This window comes from Channa argus, chromosome 15 (genome assembly GCF_033026475.1).
Source record: "Channa argus isolate prfri chromosome 15, Channa argus male v1.0, whole genome shotgun sequence".
Taxonomy (NCBI): Eukaryota; Metazoa; Chordata; class Actinopteri; order Anabantiformes; family Channidae; genus Channa; species Channa argus.
This window is the reverse complement of record NC_090211.1, coordinates 20,058,826-20,077,540: the sequence shown is the minus strand read 5'-3', so window position 1 is coordinate 20,077,540 and position 18,715 is coordinate 20,058,826. Positions and strand designations below refer to the sequence as shown.

Sequence of the window (18,715 nt, the reverse complement as noted above, 5' to 3'; positions counted from 1 at the left end):
TTGATTATTTTACTTACATGTATATTAATGCTTTTTAACTTCCCACTGGCTTCCTTATATTAAAATATCTCTCTGGTGCTAGCTGAAAAGAGCATGTTAATGGAAGAGCAACCATCTGAACTTAAAAAGTCCTCTCTATGATCGCATCTGGAGTTATTTTTCTGGAGCTGATAATTGAGGGATGGATGGACTTAGGTATCACGTTGATCTATGTGATCAGTGGACAGTACTGGATTATATGTTTCTACGTGTAATATGGTAAAAGATTGACACCCCTTTGTACAGTTTCTCAGCTTACAAAACTTTAATAATTTTGAATTCGCTGAAGAGCGGACAAAATTCAAACGTTCTCACCTCCAGAATACGGTCATACAGAGAGAAAACAGAATCCATTGCTCAGTTCGGAGAGAAAACAACGCGCCTTGTATTGTCCGAACAGTTTCGTGGAGAACGCGAATGCACCGTTGTAGTCTGATTGGACTCCAAGTCCCTTGTCTACCGACTCCGTGGTTGTCAAGCGGTAACGTGCTGAGTTTGTTTGAACATCGGGGACGAGCGGGATTGTGGATTAATCGGCACAGCAGAGTCAAGGTAATAGAAATGTTGTACTGGAAGTAGGCTGGGTCATAGATTAGAATTTCGTTCATCAAGAATTTAAACGTTGGGTGTCATCGGCTACAGTATCGGCAGAGTTCGTTAGTTATCAGTGTACGGGTAAGTGACCGGCTGGCCGGACGGCATACAGCATGCTTTCTCACGTTACTCGTGCTAGCGAGCTAGCTAGCTAGCTAATCATTCTAGCGTAACTTAATGTTAGCGAGTCTATGTTCTCATAACAACACAGGTCGGTTTGCCGATCGTTACGCAAACATGCAAAATGCCACTCAACCGACAGGCGTTAGTAACGATCATACCTGCTCCAATGGCGTTAAACTGCTGGCGTTGTGTTCGTGGGCTTATCGCCAGATTTTAGTATAACGTTAGCGGCAACGGGCTAATGCTGATCTACACCCTGAAACGCCTTCAGATCATAGCGTATGGTGAAGTCTGTGACGGCGCGCGTAAGATCCAACTGTTGTTTCACTGTGTGGATGGAGCACGTAAAGCAAAAACGTGTGTTCGTGTGTCAAGTTTGACACTGACAGCCAACGTTAGCGTTAGCTAATAAAACATCATAGCTAACGTCATTTAGAGAAGTTACAAGACTTGTCTCTTACATAACGTTCGATGGAATATTGCTCAATTTCATAAATTAGATGTGAGCTACACTGTAATATCGTGAAGCTGGTATGAGGTTGAGTTTTATCCCTGAGGATAAAAAAACAGCAGGCTCAGCAGTTTTTCTGGTACAATAGAGAGCCGTCCTTTCCAGAATAAAACAACACAGCCCAAGTTAAGGTCAGGATGTTGTGCATGTGCTGTCAGTGAAGTACCAAGTGTTTTGGTTGTGAGTGGCTACTAAGTGGTTACTGGGGGCAGAGGAAACTGCTGTGACCACAAAGGATCTTAGGAGAAGTGTTTTTTTTTGTTTGTTTGTTTTTTCAAATGGCAATTGTTGCTGTTTTTTTTTTTAGGCCTTTTTGAAGTCTGGAGATAAGAGATGGAAGATGATGGAATCAAATAATGAGAATCTAAAAATAATAAGTCCTATTGTTATACATTTTTGACATAAATTGTGCAAAGTACAATATACATGGACAATGCATCTGAAAAGTCCAGTCATATGAAGTGTGTGAAAGTGACTGAGCGATGTGCACCAAATCTGATGCTTCATAAAAGTAATCCGGTTACTTAAATCCATGTAAACGTAGTCAGTGAGTTCCCAGGATTGTTATGAAGTAAAATAAAAAGTAATTCATGCATTTGTCCATCAGGTGTCCCAATGGCGACAGACATTGTTGCACAGTTGGCCGACTCTCTGGCCAAGACTGGAGTAGAGGATGGCGAGCTGAGCTACAAAGGCCAAGGCAGAAAGCTCGATGATGCCAAATCAGGTGAGCACCAGCTGTCACTGTGCTACGGACATTGTCTGCCATTGAAACTTGGTTACAAGAACACTAAAGTACATGTTTTAATAATTGCTGCAGCTTTACTGTCCCATTCCCCCCCCCCCCCCCCCCCCCCCCCCCCACCCCCCCCCCACCAACTCTAACTCTTTGCCCTGTTTCTCCTTCTCCAGCGGAGGACATTGTGAAGGAGATCCAGGACTTTGAGGGTTTACAGGCTCTGAGGTTGGAGGGAAACACTGTAGGTGTGGCGGCAGCACAGGCAATTGCCAAGGCCCTGGAAACAAAGAGCATGTTCAAGGTTTGGAGTGTTTTGGATGTTTGTTTTAATACCCAATTGTTTCAGTGAAACACGATAAGTAACAGATACTAGCTGAAATTAATACTGTGTATCTTTTAATCTCCTGAAGCGATGTTATTGGAGCGACATGTTCACAGGTCGTCTGCGCTCTGAGATCCCACCTGCACTGGTAATGCATTCGTTCTCATATATACATCATTGTCCTTATCAGAATGGGTTTATGCTGCAACTACTTTTACTTTTGTAGAAAAATTTAAACAATCCGCTTAGTACTTTTACTTGAGCAACAGATTTAAAGTTGTACTTCTAACAGAGACTTTTACTTAAGTCTGACTTCTACCACTTCTGCATCGAATGCATCACATTTTACTATTTACACCCACTGGCCACTTTATAAGTTACACCTGTACAATCTAATGGAATCCAAAACAGCATCTCTGCCATTGATTCTACCTTTACAATTTTATAATTTCTCAGATTTTAAGTTGAAACTGTCAGAAAGGTGATAACTCTACTGTCTATTGATTATTGAAGTCTCTCCTCTAATAATGCACTCTAATACGACTCCAGTGTGTGGCCGCGTAGCTGTAGACTTCTGCCATTTACTTTGTCTGTTTCTAACATTATGTTGCAGAATTCATTGGGTGATGCCCTGATGCTGGCGGGGGCCAGGCTGACTGTTTTGGACCTTAGCGACAACGCATTTGGACCAGATGGGGTGAAAGGCATCGAGAAGTTGCTCAAGAGCTCTGCCTCCTACACGTTACAGGAACTGCGGCTTAACAACTGTGGCATGGGTATTGGCGGTGGCAAGGTATTTATTTTTTTAAAATAAGGCAATGCTGCACTTAGATTGTTAGAAAAGTATACAGACGACTCATAGACACCAATACATTGTAATGTGTATTACTTAATTCTTGAAAGAATCTTTGTTTATTGACTCTTTAGATCTTGGCTGCCTCATTGATCCAATGCCATAAAAACTCCAGTGCGGAGGGTTCCCCCCTCAGCCTAAAGGTGTTTGTTGCAGGAAGAAACCGACTGGAGAACGATGGAGCCACTGCCCTGGCTCAAGCCTTTCAGGTACAGCACAGCTCCAACTTCACCTTGAGCTTCTAACTGACAGAGCAAGTAATGTGGTTGATCAAAGCAAACTATTCTTTTCTGCTCTACTCTGCAACTTTCACCTGTTGTCAACTGTAATTAATAAATCTATTTACTTTTAAATACTATTGACTATTTACTATTTGACTATTTATCCATAGTTCTTAAGAGCTAGTTATTGGAAACAAACTGCTACTGTTTTCTGTTTAGGCACAGTGAATGTAACAACTTAATTTTTTTCTTTCTAGCTGATGGGCAGTCTAGAAGAAGTTCATATGCCCCAGAATGGCATAAATCATCCCGGCGTGACAGCCCTGGCCACAGCCATGCAGCACAACACTGGACTCCGTATTCTCAACCTCAACGACAACACCTTTACCGAAAAGGGAGCTATCGCCATGGCTCAGGTACAGAGGTGTCACACATTAGAAGATCACTGTCGGCATGTAATTATACAACTGGTGACAGCAACAAGCTCATGGTTGAACTTATTTGGTTTTTGGCGTGGTGCGGGGCACACGTGGACAGAAAAAAAGATACAAATCTTGTCAGTCCTGTCTCGCACTTGCATCTCATGAAACAGAAACTTTTCTTCTCGTAGCACTTTGGATAAAACTTGGATTTTTTTCTTTAAATTTTTTTGCATGCTTGCACCTCACGTATAAGTCACTTTGGATAAATGCGTCTGCCAGATGATTAAAGGCAAAATGTGATTAAAAATGAAAACATTTTTATCATTTCATTGTTTATTAATTTGGGGTTGTTTCTGGCAGCTGGACTGAAAAGTCAAAGTTGGGATAAATAGATAATAATAATAATAATTTACCCATCATCATCATCATGTCTTACTTTTACTTCTAATTATCTCTGGAGGGTTTGATCATCATTCTCACTGATCTTACTGTCTTGGTGAAGTTGTATTAAATAATGTCTTTGTCCTTCACAGGCCCTGAAACACCTTCGCAGCATCCAGATAATAAACTTTGGAGACTGTCTGGTGCGGCCAGCTGGGGCCAAAGCCATTGCAGAAACTGTATCGGAGGGACTCCCAATCCTCAAGGTCAGTCATTGGCTGTCAGAATAATATTTTCAGCCAGAGTCATGTTGAATATTGAAATGCCTCCCAATGTGCCCACTCATGAGTTTGACTTTTAGACCCTATGATGAGGGAGATTTTTGCCAAAGATGGATATAAATGAATAAATATTAACCATGCTTGTAGATTTAAGTAATATCCAGACTAAATTTATTCTGTAAGTATTCTCTGTATTATCCTGCATTTGTCTGATTTTAGTTTCCTTCAGAGTAATTTCTCTGTGTTACATTTAACAGGAACTCAATCTGTCATTTGGCGAGATTACAGAGGAAGCTGCTCTGGCTGTGGCACAGGCAGTAAAGGGCAAAGAGCAGCTGGAGAAACTGGACTTAAATGGTACAAACCTGCAAAGGGCTTCCCAGGCTCCTCACACATCTATCTTTTATACTGATTAGAGTTCACAAGGGTAGGATCAAACCCGGTTTCAATACTGGTACCAATTTCTGAACATACCTAATTATTTATTTTTTTTTATTTGACCAGCAATTAGCTGGTATATAATATAATTTTAATATAATGCTTTGAAGTCTCTCTGGGGTTTTAGATGAGTAGGTTACTTTAATCTCTTGTGCTTTTACTCTATTATTTGTAGAGAGAAGATTTTCTTTTTGTTTAATTTGCCTGCTCTGACTCTGCACTGTATATAATGATCTTGTTGGTTTTTAGGAAACTGTCTAGGAGATGATGGCTGCAAATCTCTGAAAGATGCGATGGAAGCCATGAATATAGTTGATCTTTTGGGGTCACTCAGGTAAGCGTGTTGTGTTTTCTGTACTGTGGTGCACTTAATGAAATCTGTCTACGCTTTCTGTACTTGTCTGTCGTGTTGTGGATTATGGAGATGTGGATCCTGTCCCACCATGTTTTTGGCGAGAAGCAAAACAGGGTAGTAGTAGTATTAGTAGTATAGAGCCTGCTCTGGACGTATTTTGCTCTCTGATTAGAGTTTTCAGTTCACCTGACCTATTAGGAGGAGTGGTGATATTTATGCAGAGAGAAAAGGTTATTTTACTTGATACATACAAAACGTGTTTTAAAGAATAACTTTGGCAATTTAATAAATGAAGTGTATTGTCCGTAATCAGCATACACCTGCTGAAACCAACATTGTCTCCTCTCTGAATTAGCTTCCATTGTTTTCTAAAAACACAACTGCCAGACACACCGCTCCACCAAGGTTATGCTTTAACTGAACAGAAAAAGCTATTTACCATTTGATTTTTTTTAAGTTTTATTTTTTTATTTTTGCTAATGCCTACAGTGGGTGTGCATGTGTTGCAGTGTATAGCTGTACACTCCATTCCATTCAATTAAATTCAAACAACTTTATTAATGACACTTTGAGCAATTTGTATAGATCACTACATTGTAAAACCAACAAAGAACGTACAAAAGCATAAAGGAGCTATATAGAAAAAAGAAAAAAACAACCACTAGCAATACGTTACAGAGATCTAAAGAGCATTTAGCAGTCAACTTGCAGAGGAAATAAACTTTTTTAGTAGCAGTTAATTTTGCATTTTACACTTGTGATCTTTGTTTTTCCAGCAATTTCTATCTTTTCATACCAAAAATTAAAGATAAGCATGCAGTGTGAATATAAACACTGATAAAAAAGGAAGTTTATAAAGACTTCAAGTGTCTGAAATGTCACATCTGCAACAACTTAACTGATTTTGTGGAATATCACTGAATGGATGCTGACATATCATCCCAGAAGAAAATCTTTGTTTATACCTGTGTTTGAATTTGCCTTAGTGATGATGAGGGTGAGCCAGAAGATGATGATGACGAAGAGGACGACGATGAGGATGATGATGAGGATGACGAGGAAGTGGATGAGGAGGAGGTAGAGGAGGAGGAGGAGGAAGAAGAAGAGGAGGAGGAGGAAGAGGAGGAAAGCAATAGCAACAAGGTCTAACAAATCCCTGATCAGAAAGGGTTTTACAACATTTTCTTAAAACACTTTCCACCTTATTTGAATTGTACTGTATGTTTATGTGTGTGCGCGTGTGTGTATGTGCGTGCATGTGCGTGCTCACAGGTGTCCACCCCTGCACCGGCACCACGGCCACCAGACGTCTCCTCCTTTCTCAGCTTTCCGTCACCAGACAAACTACTTAAACTTGGCCCCAACAGAACATTTCTGATCGAGCAGCAGGTAAAAAACATAAACACCTGTTTGAGATTTCACCCCCAGATCTGCATTAAGGTTCAATACATTTTTTTAAAATAAAATATATATCCTGTTTTTGTCCTTTCTCTGTGTTCAGGTGGATGTGTCCGATGCCACAAAAACAGCTGAAGCCTTTCTCAAGATTGCGTCTGTGTACAAGGAGGAGAACAATGATGTTAAGAATGCAGTGTTGGACAGTATTGGTAAGACACTTTGAATTTGAATTTATTTTGTATATTATTAAGTATTACATATTTTCTTTCTTCATGTCTTGTAGCTATTTTGTTAGTGTATCACTAAACTGGTCTCATTTTCAGTAGTGATTTATCGAAATAAGATATTTAATATTAAACCTCTGTTACATTCAAGTATTAAGACATTTTGGAAAATTTACTTTACCTTCCTATGCAGAACATTGATTCTACCACAGGGATGTCATTGACCATAAATATTTCACTACAGCTAGCAGTTGCTTAGCTTAGCACAAAGACTGGAAATTCAAAAACATGCTTTTTCTTTTTGTTTTAATCTATACAAAACCCCCTTTTGACTAGAATTACTGAACATTTGTTGCATCCCACCACTGACCAGTCAAGTGAGTCTATGATACGTTTGTATCAAATTTGAAGAATTTTCGTTCCTGACATAACATGTTGATGAGACTAGGATAGAAGGACATAAGGAGTTTTTTCAGTTTTGTGCCAGTTAAACGAATACATTTTTCCAGATGACTATATTGTTAATGTCACAGGATCTTTCTATCGCATGCTTCTCAAGAAAACAAAATTCTAACAATCATTGTAAAAACAATTATTCTCCTAACAGACGCCCTTCTGAGAAAAGCCTTTGCCACGTCTTCTTTCCAAGGCTACAGCTTTGTGTCATCTTTGTTAGTGCTGCTTGGACTAATCAAGGTATGTTTAGTCTGCACACGTTCACTAGAGGTTGTTTGGATAGAGATATGTCTCTTTCTTCACTCTCACCATCTGATGTCTATTGTTTCTACTGTCCATCCTTCTGTCTCATCCACGGGGCCACTCAGAGTGAGGACAAGGTGAAGCCCGTGCTCGTGGTTCCCGGCCACCTCCAAGCCTTAGAGCACATTGTTCGACAGGACTACTTCCCCAAAGAGAACATGGCTGTACTGGAGGCCTTTATGTCTCGGTAAGAACGTGACAGAATCAGCTGTTACAAAACACTGGATTTATCATCACATCTTCAGGAGTTAAATGCGAACATGTTAGGGTTGTGCTATATGACGATATACTGTATATCACGACAAAAGAGAGAGGAAATACAAAAGAGAGATACAAATACCATTGTCTGTACAAGTCACATGCACAGAGGATAAACCGAAGTAGTTTGTGTTTTGAAAGATATTTTTTACTTGCTTGTGCTGAGCAAATGAAGCAACATTAAATATTCTTCTGAGTAAAAAGTTACAGTGCAGAGGTTGAGTGTCAGTGCCTAAATTAATGCTATGAATAAATAAATCCTCTTTTGTGACATGGCTATTTAAAAATTAGCATAAACTTTATGGGGTTAAAAATGATTAAATATGAGTAAGTACTTTTTTGTTAATAATATAATTTTAATATGGAATCTACTTTCATGTGTAGTAATTTTACTGAATATTAAAAAAAACTCAAGGATATCTATTGTTATTTGGATTTTGAATTAACTTTATCTGGGTATGAATTTTTGTTCATATCACACAGCCGTATTACATGGATGCTTGTGTACTCGGGCAGTTTAGAGACAGTGTTGGATGTACAATGTGATGACAGCTCATTTTTATCATGGAATTGGTTTCATTATAATTCAACTAGTTCTGTTAAGGCAAATTACTTATGGTGATTTACCCTTAAGTTTAGACAACAATCCCTAGACAAGCACTGAAACCAACAATCTTCTATGTCTGTACTATTCAGTCATGGCCACAAGTATTTGAATGGTGGATACATCTGGAACTTAACTTCCAAACAAATTCGAGCTGATCTGCAGGCATAGGGTACAACAGTGTCAGCTGGCACTATCTATGGTAGGAGACCCAGGAGGACACCACTGCTGACACAAAGAAAAGAACACAGTCCCTACAGTTAAACATGGTGGAGGTTCAAAGATGTGTTGGGGCTGCTTTGCTGCTTCTGGCACTGGATGCCTCACCTGTGTGAACGGTATCATGAAATCTGATGATTACAAAAGAATTTTGGCACACAACGTAGTGGCCAGTGTCAGAAAGCTGCGTCTCCACCAGAGGTCACGGGTCTTCCAGCAGGACAATGCGCCAAAAAACGTCTCAGAAATGGTTACAAACAAAGCGCTGGACAGTTCTGAAATGGCCAGCAATGAGTCCAGATGTGAATCCCATGGAACAGCTGTGGAGAGATCTCAGAACGGCAGCTGGGAGAAGGCATCTTTCAAATCTGAATGACCTGGAGCAGTTTGCAAAAGAAGAGTGGTCCAACATTCCAGTAGAGAGGTGGAAGACACTCATTCATGGTTATTTCTTCCAAAGGGGACGCTGCCAAATATTAAGTAAAGGGTGCCAATAAATTTGTCCAGTGCATTTTTTGGGTTCTGTGTGAATTTTTATCAGGTTTTACTTTTCTGCTCTCTTTTTTTTTTTTTTTTTTTTTTTTTTTTTTTTTTGTTCGTTCCAGTGCAAACAAAAACAATAAGCACGTGAATCACACAACGTTTGCAACCGGAACAATTTTCTGAGACTTGCATTTTCTGACAGAATTGCAAAGGTAACGATACTTTGGGCCATGACTGTATAAGCCAGACACTTCACTCCTCCAGGCGACATGTTTGTTCTTTACAAAAATGATGAGGGAAAAAACTGCCCTAAATGTTTTAAATCATTTTTTTTTTTGTACTGAAGTTGAGTGAAGCCAGCTACACACGCAAGTATTTATTTATGGCCTGTGTGGGAATTGTTAAAAATATAATTTATTTAAAAAACTAAGTTATCCTTTAAGTTTACAACTTTAAGGATTAAGTCCTGGTTTATCTACTGACACTTGTGGTTACCATGGCAATGATGAGTGTGGCTTAAATGCAGATGGTCGATCTGTTTGCAGTGCAGCTAAAACTTACAATGGGGCTCCAATAAAAAACACATTTGCTAAGTACAAGTGAATTAAGAGAATTTGTGGCATTCACCACTTCTCTTTAAATAATTATATTTTACTGTGGACTTTCTCCACTTGGTAAAAACACGCTTGATTATAATTATAGTGGCGTCCCGTTAAATGATTCTGGAGTATTTTGTTTCCCAGCAGCTTCTGCATTTAAATACTTTAGTACTAGACGGGTGGTGTGTATTTATTGACCCGACCATCTTTCCATGTGTTTTTATCATTCACAGGAAAACCAAGGCCCTGGAAACCTGTGGAAATGCCAGAAACAGACTTCAGTCAACACTGCAGAAAGTCCAGTCTGAGAGCTGAGGATGCCCACACACACACACACACACACACGCGCACACACACACAAAGACTGAACTTTGAGTGATCACTCAGTGGATTTTTTGCAAAACAGCACACAAGTATCACATATGAAGAACATACTGCATCTGCTTAGCTGCACATTACTGTGCCACTGCTGTTCTTCTACAAAAACAATCTGGTTCTGGACTATGGACTGGGCTTGAATTCTTTGTCTTCTGAAGTAGACTGTTAACGTGTGGACTAATTGACGTGTGCAGTTACATATCCTCAGAGCAGCAATGACGAGTCTCCACATGTAACAGCTGTGACAAGACTGACGCACTAAAACAGCTCAGACCTGGACTAATCTGGGCCTAAATTATCAGCTATTGTACATTTTTTGATTCATATCTACCTTTGCAGTTCTGTTGTTTTATATTAAATGTTTATTAATATGGTCACAAAACAATAATAAATGCTGTATGTGCTATTATGATCACTAATACTACAGTATACTAAAAACATTCAAAAGGGATTAAATAAAAACATGTATTTCAGCCTTCAATGAGGTGTTTGAGATCATTTACTCTTTGCATGTTAACTGCATAGAGTTTTAATTTGAAGATTTAAAAAAATTCATTTACCAACACAACATCGCAAATTGGTTACTATTGCTTCAAAATTATATTGGTGGAGTTTCTATAGGCTTCTACAGACTACTCAGCTTGATGGATGAAACTGACATGGCTTTGCTCCATGTTTTGGGATGTGGGAGTCCTTTAAAAACCAGAAACAGTTGCTTTACCTTCCTCTACTGCAGCTGGCTCTGCGTATTTTAGCCTCTGACTGGACAGAGAATGTAAAGCCATGGTGTTAATTTGCAGTGAGGAGCCACAGGGATCGGGGGTCACAGCAAAAGAATTTACCAAAGACTTGTCTCTTAGCCTGGACTACCTCAAAATGTAAGTCCTGGACCTGCTCACCAGCAGATAACTGTAACCTCAGAATCACACAACAGCTGCTTTAATCGATGTGATTAAACAAGCTGTGACTGACCTTCTGCTTGGAGGTAAGGTGCTTTTCTTTCCTTCCGAGAGTTTGGAGTCAAATTATTTTTGAATTACTTTTGAATAAGTTGGCTCTTTTTTTTACCTTATAGACCGATAGTTTGAGCACAGATCTAAGATAATACTGTAGCTAGAATCCTTGTTTAACTGCATTTTCCATCACTTATTCATTAAATAGCAACAGAAACAGCAAAGACAACAAATAACTGAAAGGAGTGAATAGTTAGATGCAGCTGATTGAACAGTTCAAAGCATCCATTAAAAATATTTGTAAAGGTTTATCTTTATGTCCCCCGTCTTCCTGATACACTGAATATGAAGAGTTTAATATTTCTAACATGTTTTACTGGCACAGATGCATTTCTACACTGCTGCAGTGGTCCTGCTGATGTTAGCACTATGCTTGGAAGCAGGAAAATGCCCCAGAGTGTGCAGCTGCGACAGCACCAAGCTGACAGTCACCTGCCTGGGCAAGAACCTAACAGAGGTTCCTCCGAGTTTAGATGAGGTGAGGAATTCAAATGTAAAGTGCAGCACCTCTGCCTCACTTCACACAGCTGTTTGAGGAAGGAACGTTGAATGACCAGTTGTTCTTTGTATTTCAAATGTAATCTACCTGAATGGAAATTGGAAAATTAATTGTACACCTCTGTCATGCCTCATGATACTCCTGTACCACTACAGCAGCCTGTGGGTTCAGATCTGTTAATTAAGTAAGTCCAGAAATGTAGAATAAATGATCTTGAACCACCTTGTAAAAAGTCAACTTTCTTGGTCTCAGAAAAAACAGCCTGTGTTCAACATGCTGTTTAACATAATGTCTAAAGGGGGTTTAAATTATTAGTTTAGCTGAGAAGCAAAAACGTTTCACAATCTATAAAAGAATATTTGATCTATCAGCTCATCAGAAAAAGAAGTCGCATAAAGATTTACTGCACAATGTTTTCTCAGGACATGAAGGGTATGAAACAGTGTTCTCTGAAATTTACCCACTAACTAAAACTGTCATATAAATGCAATGGAACGAGTAGTACAATATTTGCCAATGTAATACAGTGGAGCACATGTATAAAGTAGCCTAAAAGCCAAATACTGAAGTAAAGTATAGGTACCTCAGATTTGTATGTGTGTAGTGTAAACTGAGTAAACTTAGTTACTCAGTTTCTTCCCACTGCTGATAGTAAAAACTAACTGATCATTGTCTTGCTCACAGCAGTATGTTATGTATTTATATATAATATAACTCAAAATCAAAAATTTGCCTAAACCTGAGAAACTTTGAAATGGTATCTGTGATGAAATGCTCTTTAGTGGAGTACAAGTACTTCTATTCAGTACTAAGTGTGTTTACTTCTATCATGTCTGCTTTACAGGTGATTTGCTGGACCTACCATGATCAGAAATGGACCCAAAGCCTCCTGACACACTGCTGTAGTTTAATTACACTATGGGTCTTTGTATTTCCCAGATTACGGTGAAACTCGACCTCAGGAATAACAACCTGCAGGTGCTGCCCAGGGGGGCCTTTGTACTCACGCCCTACCTCACCCACCTCAACCTGCAGCGCTGCAACATCATCAAGGTTACCGAGGGGGCTTTCAGGACCCTGGGCCGTGTGGTCTCCCTAAACCTCGCCTACAACAAAATTGACATCCTTTATCAGGTGAGAGGAGAGGCCAAAGCCATGACACGGAAAAGACTGAATAGGTATTTTTTCCTGTTTGTTTAAATGAAACACTGTGCTCTGACCTGACGGTTGCAGGAGTCCTTTGACGGGCTCTCCTCCCTGAAGGAGCTGCACCTGGACCATAACCGTGTGGAGGAGGTGCAGCCTGGAGCCTTTTCACAGCTTGGCTTTCTCAACATGCTGACTCTCACCCACAACCAGCTGGTTTACATCCCCAACATGGCCTTCCAGGTACTGGGGGTTTCACTCTTTTTATCAGCACAAATATAAAGTGCAGGTAGTGTCCCCAGGTACAATATTTTGAAAAAATGCACTTAGTCAGGCTCCGCCGCGGCACAATTGATCAGAAACACGACTCCTTTTCCAGGGCCTGCACAATGTCAAGTGGCTTCGTCTGAGCCACAACTCCCTGAACAACTTGGCCCCTGAGGCCTTCGCTGGTTTGTTCACACTCAGCCGCCTCAATCTGGACCACAACGAGCTGCAGTTCTTCCCCACTCAGACCATGACCAGGTCGGACCAAATAAACAAATGTTATGGGTGCAACTGTAATTTTAATACTTGAAGATTTTTCTCAGCAGGAGAGGTGACATGATTGTACAAACTCAGGTAAAAATACCAGTACATGCCTAAATAGGACAAGTAGAAGTACCACAAATGTACTTTAAATGCAAAGGTACAGGTACTAAACTCGTCAATCCAGCTAACTTACTAATTAAAAAACAGTATTTAAAAACTTTCCGACTTGGTGTTCAATAGTGGCCAACATCCAGCAGCTGGTAAATCCCATAATTATCTTCTATTAGTTGGTTATATTTTGTATTCACATTCTGCAACGTCAGAGTGAATGAACACTGAAGACTGAACATTATCACCTTCTTCACACTGCATTACATTTAGTTGAGTGGACCTTTACAGTTGGTGCTGTACATCCTCATATTTTAACACATGGAGAGAAAAAAACTAAATAAAACTTCCAGCTGCAGTGAATTAGGTTGTAGAAGAACCTTTATTTCATCACTGAGCACAAATATTGCACATACATGTTACAACAAAGGTCTTTCCCTGCATTTAACCCATCCCCCTGGGGGGAGCAGTGGGCACCCAGGCTGGGATTTGATCCTACTGCTCCCCCCTGCTGCTCTACCCACTGAACTACCAAGGCTGCCATGATGTATGTGTTGTTCACATTTTTAAATGTACTCCCTTCTCCCCTGGAAAGACCCCGTGAGGTCACGCGCCTCGACATAAGCCACAACCCCATGACCTACCTCGGGGAAGAATCTGTCTCCATGGCAAAGCTTACACACCTCTACCTGGACCACATGTCCCTTCAAGACCTGTCAGACAAGGCTCTGTCGAGAGCCCCCCTCCTCTCCCACTTGGACCTCAGCCACAATCAGCTTCGTTACCTAGAGCCGCTTTCAGGCCCCAAGGAGCTGACCACACTCAACCTGACAGGTACAACTGTCACTCACACTAAATCACTCATGGATATGTTTTGTTTCTGCTTTTGCTCATTTTGTGTCTGTTTGGGTGGTTTTTGCGTCTTTCTGATTGCCTTGTTCATCAGTCATGTCGCATCTGTTTGTGCAAAATTAGTTGAGCTCTTTCAAACTGAAATATAACAGTCACCCCTCTGGTCGGCCCAGCCAGTAATTCACTCGTGAACATAACAAAAGATGTTTAGTTTTTATGTAAGCAAGAAAATCATGAGTGTAGATGAAGAAGGAGGAGGATTATAAGGTGCCATGTTTGTCCTTTTCATACATCCCTATCGTTTATTTTCTCAAAGGTAACCCAGTCTACTGTAACTGCTACATGCAGCCCCTGAGAGGGTGGGCGACGGTGGGTGGTGTGAAGCTGCTGGGAGCCTGTGCTGGACCTCCTCACCTGTCAGATGAGCCGCTACAGGCTGTGGCTACTATGGATCTGCGTTGCCGCAGCAGGGTCGAGGCCATGAAGGAAATGTTGGAGGAGGAAGACGAGAGCACAGACGGCTCCCCACCCACAGCCAAGCCCAAGCAGAAAGTCAAGTGTCCAGTGAACTGTGACTGCGATGTGAGTGTGTGTGTGTGTGTGTGTGTGTGTGTGTGTGTGTGTGTGTGTGTGTGTGTGTGTGTGTGTGTGTGTGTGTGTGTGTGTGTGTGTGTGTGTATACAGTACTGTCAGAAATTTGCAACATAATTTGATCATACCTTCCCTTTGTATACTACTAGGTAAGTGTAGTGCTTTTTATTACAATATGTTTATCTTCTCAAACAAAGATTTTACTTATTAAACATCACAATAACTTAACAGGTTTACATTTATCAGCAGTTTCCTCTAAAGCAGCACAAATTCCAACTCGACCAACAAAAATGACATACTGTCTACGTGTAATGTTTCACTGATAGTCAAATATTTGTATTTTTAATATAATAAATTGGAAAGGGTCAAAAAGATGAAGCAGGTCAAGAACTAACTTCACTTGTTGTTGCTGTGTTTACAGTCACTGTGGTAAAAGTTACTGCTAACAATCCATGACCTGTTGTCACATGTCGCAGTATATGCACCTCAATTTTGAATTAAGACCAGCGTGAAAAATCCTGAACCCATTCTTTAATAAAATCTACTCTGTTCATAAATTCCTTTTTTTTTTTTTCCTGTTTGGACCCATTCCAGATTGCAGCGCAGCATGCCACATGCGAGGGTCAGGGTCACACCAAAGTCCCACGAGGCTTCCCCTCCAAGACGCAGCTGCTCGACCTCCGCAGCAACCACTTCCACTACCTTCCTGCCAACAGCTTCCCAGGAACCAGCCAAGTGGTTTCTCTTCACCTGGAGTTTTGCAAAATCCACGAAATCGAAGCTGGTGCCTTTCGGGCGATGCAAAACCTGTTTTATTTGTATCTTTCTGACAACGACCTCACATCCTTGGACCCCGGAGCCTTCTCTGGCATCCCTGAGCTCACCTACCTTCACCTTGAGGGAAACCGGTTGGCACAGCTCCCAGGATCAGGTTGGTGTCAAGTCGAGTCTGGCTGTGGTTAGATTAATGTTACAGAAATTTATACTGTGCAAGAAACTAAAACCCTGATGGTTTCTGTTCCTTGTGTAGCTCTGGCAGTCTTACCAAATCTGTTTGTCATACACCTGGAGCGAAATGTCATCTCCAAACTCGAGCCTGCTGGTTTGCTGTCTTCAGCAACTCCCAAGCTTAGAGAACTTTACCTGACCAATAACACCATAAGTACTATTGCCAAAGGAGCTCTGGACTCTTCTTTCCTTGGCATACTCCACCTGGATTCAAATCAGCTGACAGAGGTGCCTACCAGCGCTCTGTCCCAAGCTCCTAATTTGGAGGAGCTCAACCTCTCTCACAACTCTATTCGTTGGGTGGGACAAAATGCTTTCCTGTCCGTTTCCCAAAGTCTGAAGAGGCTTTTCCTGGATCAAATGGGCATGGAGAAGGTAGCTGAGATGTCTTTTAAATAGAACAGGACAGCGTTTTCCCTCTCTGTGGTGTCCATTGCATCATATTCCTGTTTTTCCTGCATTCTTCCTTCCTCTATGTTATAACTGTGACTGTGCCCCTACTTTAGTTTTTAGCTCAGGTTACTTTGTTCAACACATTTCAAATTTCTGCATGATATTAACCATGTCACAAAAAAATCTAAGACTTCTTGCCAGTGTGATCCCTGATGTACAAAAATCAGCATTGCAGGAGTCCAGGTGCCTCAGCCACTTCATGTTACCTTCAGACACCTTTAGTTATCTACAATAAAACATCCAAGGACAATAAATCATACACATATACTGTAATATCAATCAATATATATTAACACACATGGTTCCCATAACCCACGGCTAGGTTGCGCCTCCATCCATAGTTAGGTTTTTAAGTCGAGGTTAAAACAGCCAAAACATTTGTTAAAAAACAAAAAAACAAAATCAGCATAAAATGACGTGTACTGTAAGTCTGTTGTCTTGTTCTGGAAGACCTGAGCTTCTAATGAAAAACAGACTGAATAGTTTAGAGTGTGTGTAATTAATAATTGAGATAATGTTGGTTCACTCAACAGATGCTTCACGGTAACAGCTGAAAAAGCAATTTCTTGTTGATCAGTGCTTTAACTTGTTTGACCGCGCAGATGTCCAATGATGCTCTGGCAGGGCTGGGACCTGGGCTGAGGGCCCTGACAGTGAGAGGAAACCAGCTGGAGCAGCTTCCTGACCTGAGCCCACTGACGGGCCTGGAGATGGTCGACCTGCAGGACAACCCTCTGCTGTGTGACTGTCCTATGCTGCCCCTTCGCAGGTCAGTCAGTGATGCGTTTTGATAATTAGTTCAAATATTGGTAGAAAATTAGGAGAGTTAGATGCCTATAAACCGCAGGAGGGCTACTGATTAACAGCCTGGGAAAAGAGGGAAACCAGGTGTTTTCTTTAAAATCAGTTAGCATCAGTTAATCTACATTACTAACGGTTATTAACTGGTTGCTCTGTGGTTGTGTTTTCTCTATTGTTCAGGTGGATGGAGAATGTGAGTTTGGAAGTGATCGCTAGCTGCGGTCATCCTCCAGAGCTCAAAGGGAAGATGGTCAGGGAAGTCAGTGTGTTCACTTCATGCCCAGAAAGCAGCTCTCCTCCGAGTGAGGCGGTCACTGTGGACCCTAGACCTTCAAACTTGAAGAAACCTAAACCCCGTCTTTCAAAAGCGTCCAGAGTCAAATTAAGGCCTGTAAAGTCCAAAGATAAATTGGCCAAGTCATCTAAAAACCAGCCTCGGAAGAAACCTGTGGCACCGAAAAAGACAAAGAAGAAGATACTGTAATAAAAAATATAACTATTTCAATTTAGACATTGTCTACTTTTAATGCAGTTAACAAGCGCATCATCTTAATGTTTGTTATTGACACCTAAGACACCTTAGAGTAAATAAAGTGCTATGTTCTATTGTGAATAAAATATGGTTTGATGAGATTTGCAAATCATTTCATTCTGTTTTTACTTATGTTTTACACATCTTCCTAACTTTTTTGGAATTGGGGTTGTACATTTATTCACAGTTTCTCCTCTGAACATGTCCAAACCACCTCAATCTGGCCTATCTGACTTTATCTCCACAACATCTAACATGAGCTGTCCCTCTGATGTCCTCATTCCTGATCCTGTTCATCATCGTCACTCCCAAAGAGAACCTCAACGTCTTAAGCTCTGCTACCTCCAGCTCTGCCTCCTGTCTTTTCTTCAGTGCCAGTGTCTCTAAGCCGAACAACATCTCTGGTCTCACCACCGTCTTGAACACCTTTCCTTTCATTCTCGCTAATACTCTATCACACAACACCCCTGACACTTTTCTCCACCCGTTCCAACCTGGTTGCACTCGCCTCTTCACCTCTTTGCCACACTCTCCGTTGCTCTGAACCGTTGACCCTAAGATTAATAATTGTTTACAAGGTTTGCATATGCTGTTGTTTCTAATCAGGTCAAAGCAGACGGGTGAGGGGAGATTAATGTGTCACTGAAAAGCAGTCTCAGCCATGTTACATTGAAATTTTGCTAAGGGCCTGAATTATTTTGTCATGTTGTTAAGAACCAATCTCTTAAGCATATGGGCTTTATAACACAATTCACATTCTTCAAAACAAACAATTGAACAAAACACCTCTCTAATACCTTTATGATGGATAACTATTATTTTAGTTGTGTGTTGACTAAGTCACTAGTATTTGGTACCAAATAAACGTCAGTTTGTATGTTATTAATTTAATCACACAATACGACAAGTGAATCTTTCACCATGATACATAAGAAATGGTAAAGAGTTTAATTAAATGTGATTTTCGGTATCTCCTATGG

The 18,715-nt window shown here is 40.6% G+C and overlaps 2 protein-coding genes across 4 annotated transcripts; both read left to right on the top strand.

Annotated features, from left to right (window-relative positions):
• The first annotated feature begins 433 nt into the window (after positions 1-433).
• Positions 434-10,682, top strand: rangap1a (RAN GTPase activating protein 1a). 3 transcript variants are annotated; one of them, XM_067477771.1, is made up of 16 exons: positions 434-591; positions 1,875-1,994; positions 2,180-2,307; positions 2,417-2,476; positions 2,942-3,121; positions 3,256-3,390; positions 3,660-3,818; positions 4,358-4,471; positions 4,744-4,843; positions 5,174-5,258; positions 6,266-6,422; positions 6,552-6,668; positions 6,781-6,886; positions 7,509-7,597; positions 7,726-7,847; positions 10,057-10,682. In XM_067477771.1, the coding sequence occupies exons 2-16, from the start codon at positions 1,883-1,885 to the stop codon at positions 10,136-10,138; spliced, it is 1,746 nt and encodes a 581-aa protein (XP_067333872.1). In that variant the 5' UTR covers positions 434-591; positions 1,875-1,882; the 3' UTR covers positions 10,139-10,682. The 3 variants fall into 3 exon arrangements, with proteins under 3 accessions (XP_067333872.1, XP_067333873.1, XP_067333871.1); XM_067477772.1 differs by having other exon boundaries at positions 575-714; XM_067477770.1 differs by lacking the exon at positions 434-591 and adding an exon at positions 1,758-1,778.
• A 124-nt stretch (positions 10,683-10,806) lies between these two features.
• Positions 10,807-17,821, top strand: chadla (chondroadherin-like a). The gene is made up of 10 exons (XM_067477769.1): positions 10,807-11,692; positions 12,653-12,847; positions 12,947-13,102; positions 13,239-13,384; positions 14,094-14,332; positions 14,667-14,932; positions 15,536-15,872; positions 15,972-16,324; positions 17,005-17,171; positions 17,384-17,821. Exons 1-10 carry the CDS (start codon positions 11,540-11,542, stop codon positions 17,685-17,687), a joined length of 2,316 nt encoding a protein of 771 aa, XP_067333870.1. The 5' UTR covers positions 10,807-11,539; the 3' UTR covers positions 17,688-17,821.
• The last annotated feature ends 894 nt before the right edge of the window (positions 17,822-18,715 follow it).

What these genes read in the sequence shown, in the direction of transcription:
- rangap1a (XM_067477770.1), top strand. An exon ending in CATTTCTGATCGAGCAGCAG is followed by an intron (nt 6,669 to 6,780) that starts GTAAAAAACATA and finishes CTCTGTGTTCAG; the next exon opens with GTGGATGTGTCCGATGCCAC. An exon ending in TGCAGTGTTGGACAGTATTG is followed by an intron (nt 6,887 to 7,508) that starts GTAAGACACTTT and finishes TTCTCCTAACAG; the next exon opens with ACGCCCTTCTGAGAAAAGCC.
- chadla (XM_067477769.1), top strand. Translation starts at nt 11,540, where the DNA reads ATGCATTTCTACACTGCTGCAGTGGTCCTGCTGATGTTAGCACTATGC. An exon ending in TTCCTCCGAGTTTAGATGAG is followed by an intron (nt 11,693 to 12,652) that starts GTGAGGAATTCA and finishes TGTATTTCCCAG; the next exon opens with ATTACGGTGAAACTCGACCT. An exon ending in ATCAAATGGGCATGGAGAAG is followed by an intron (nt 16,325 to 17,004) that starts GTAGCTGAGATG and finishes TTGACCGCGCAG; the next exon opens with ATGTCCAATGATGCTCTGGC.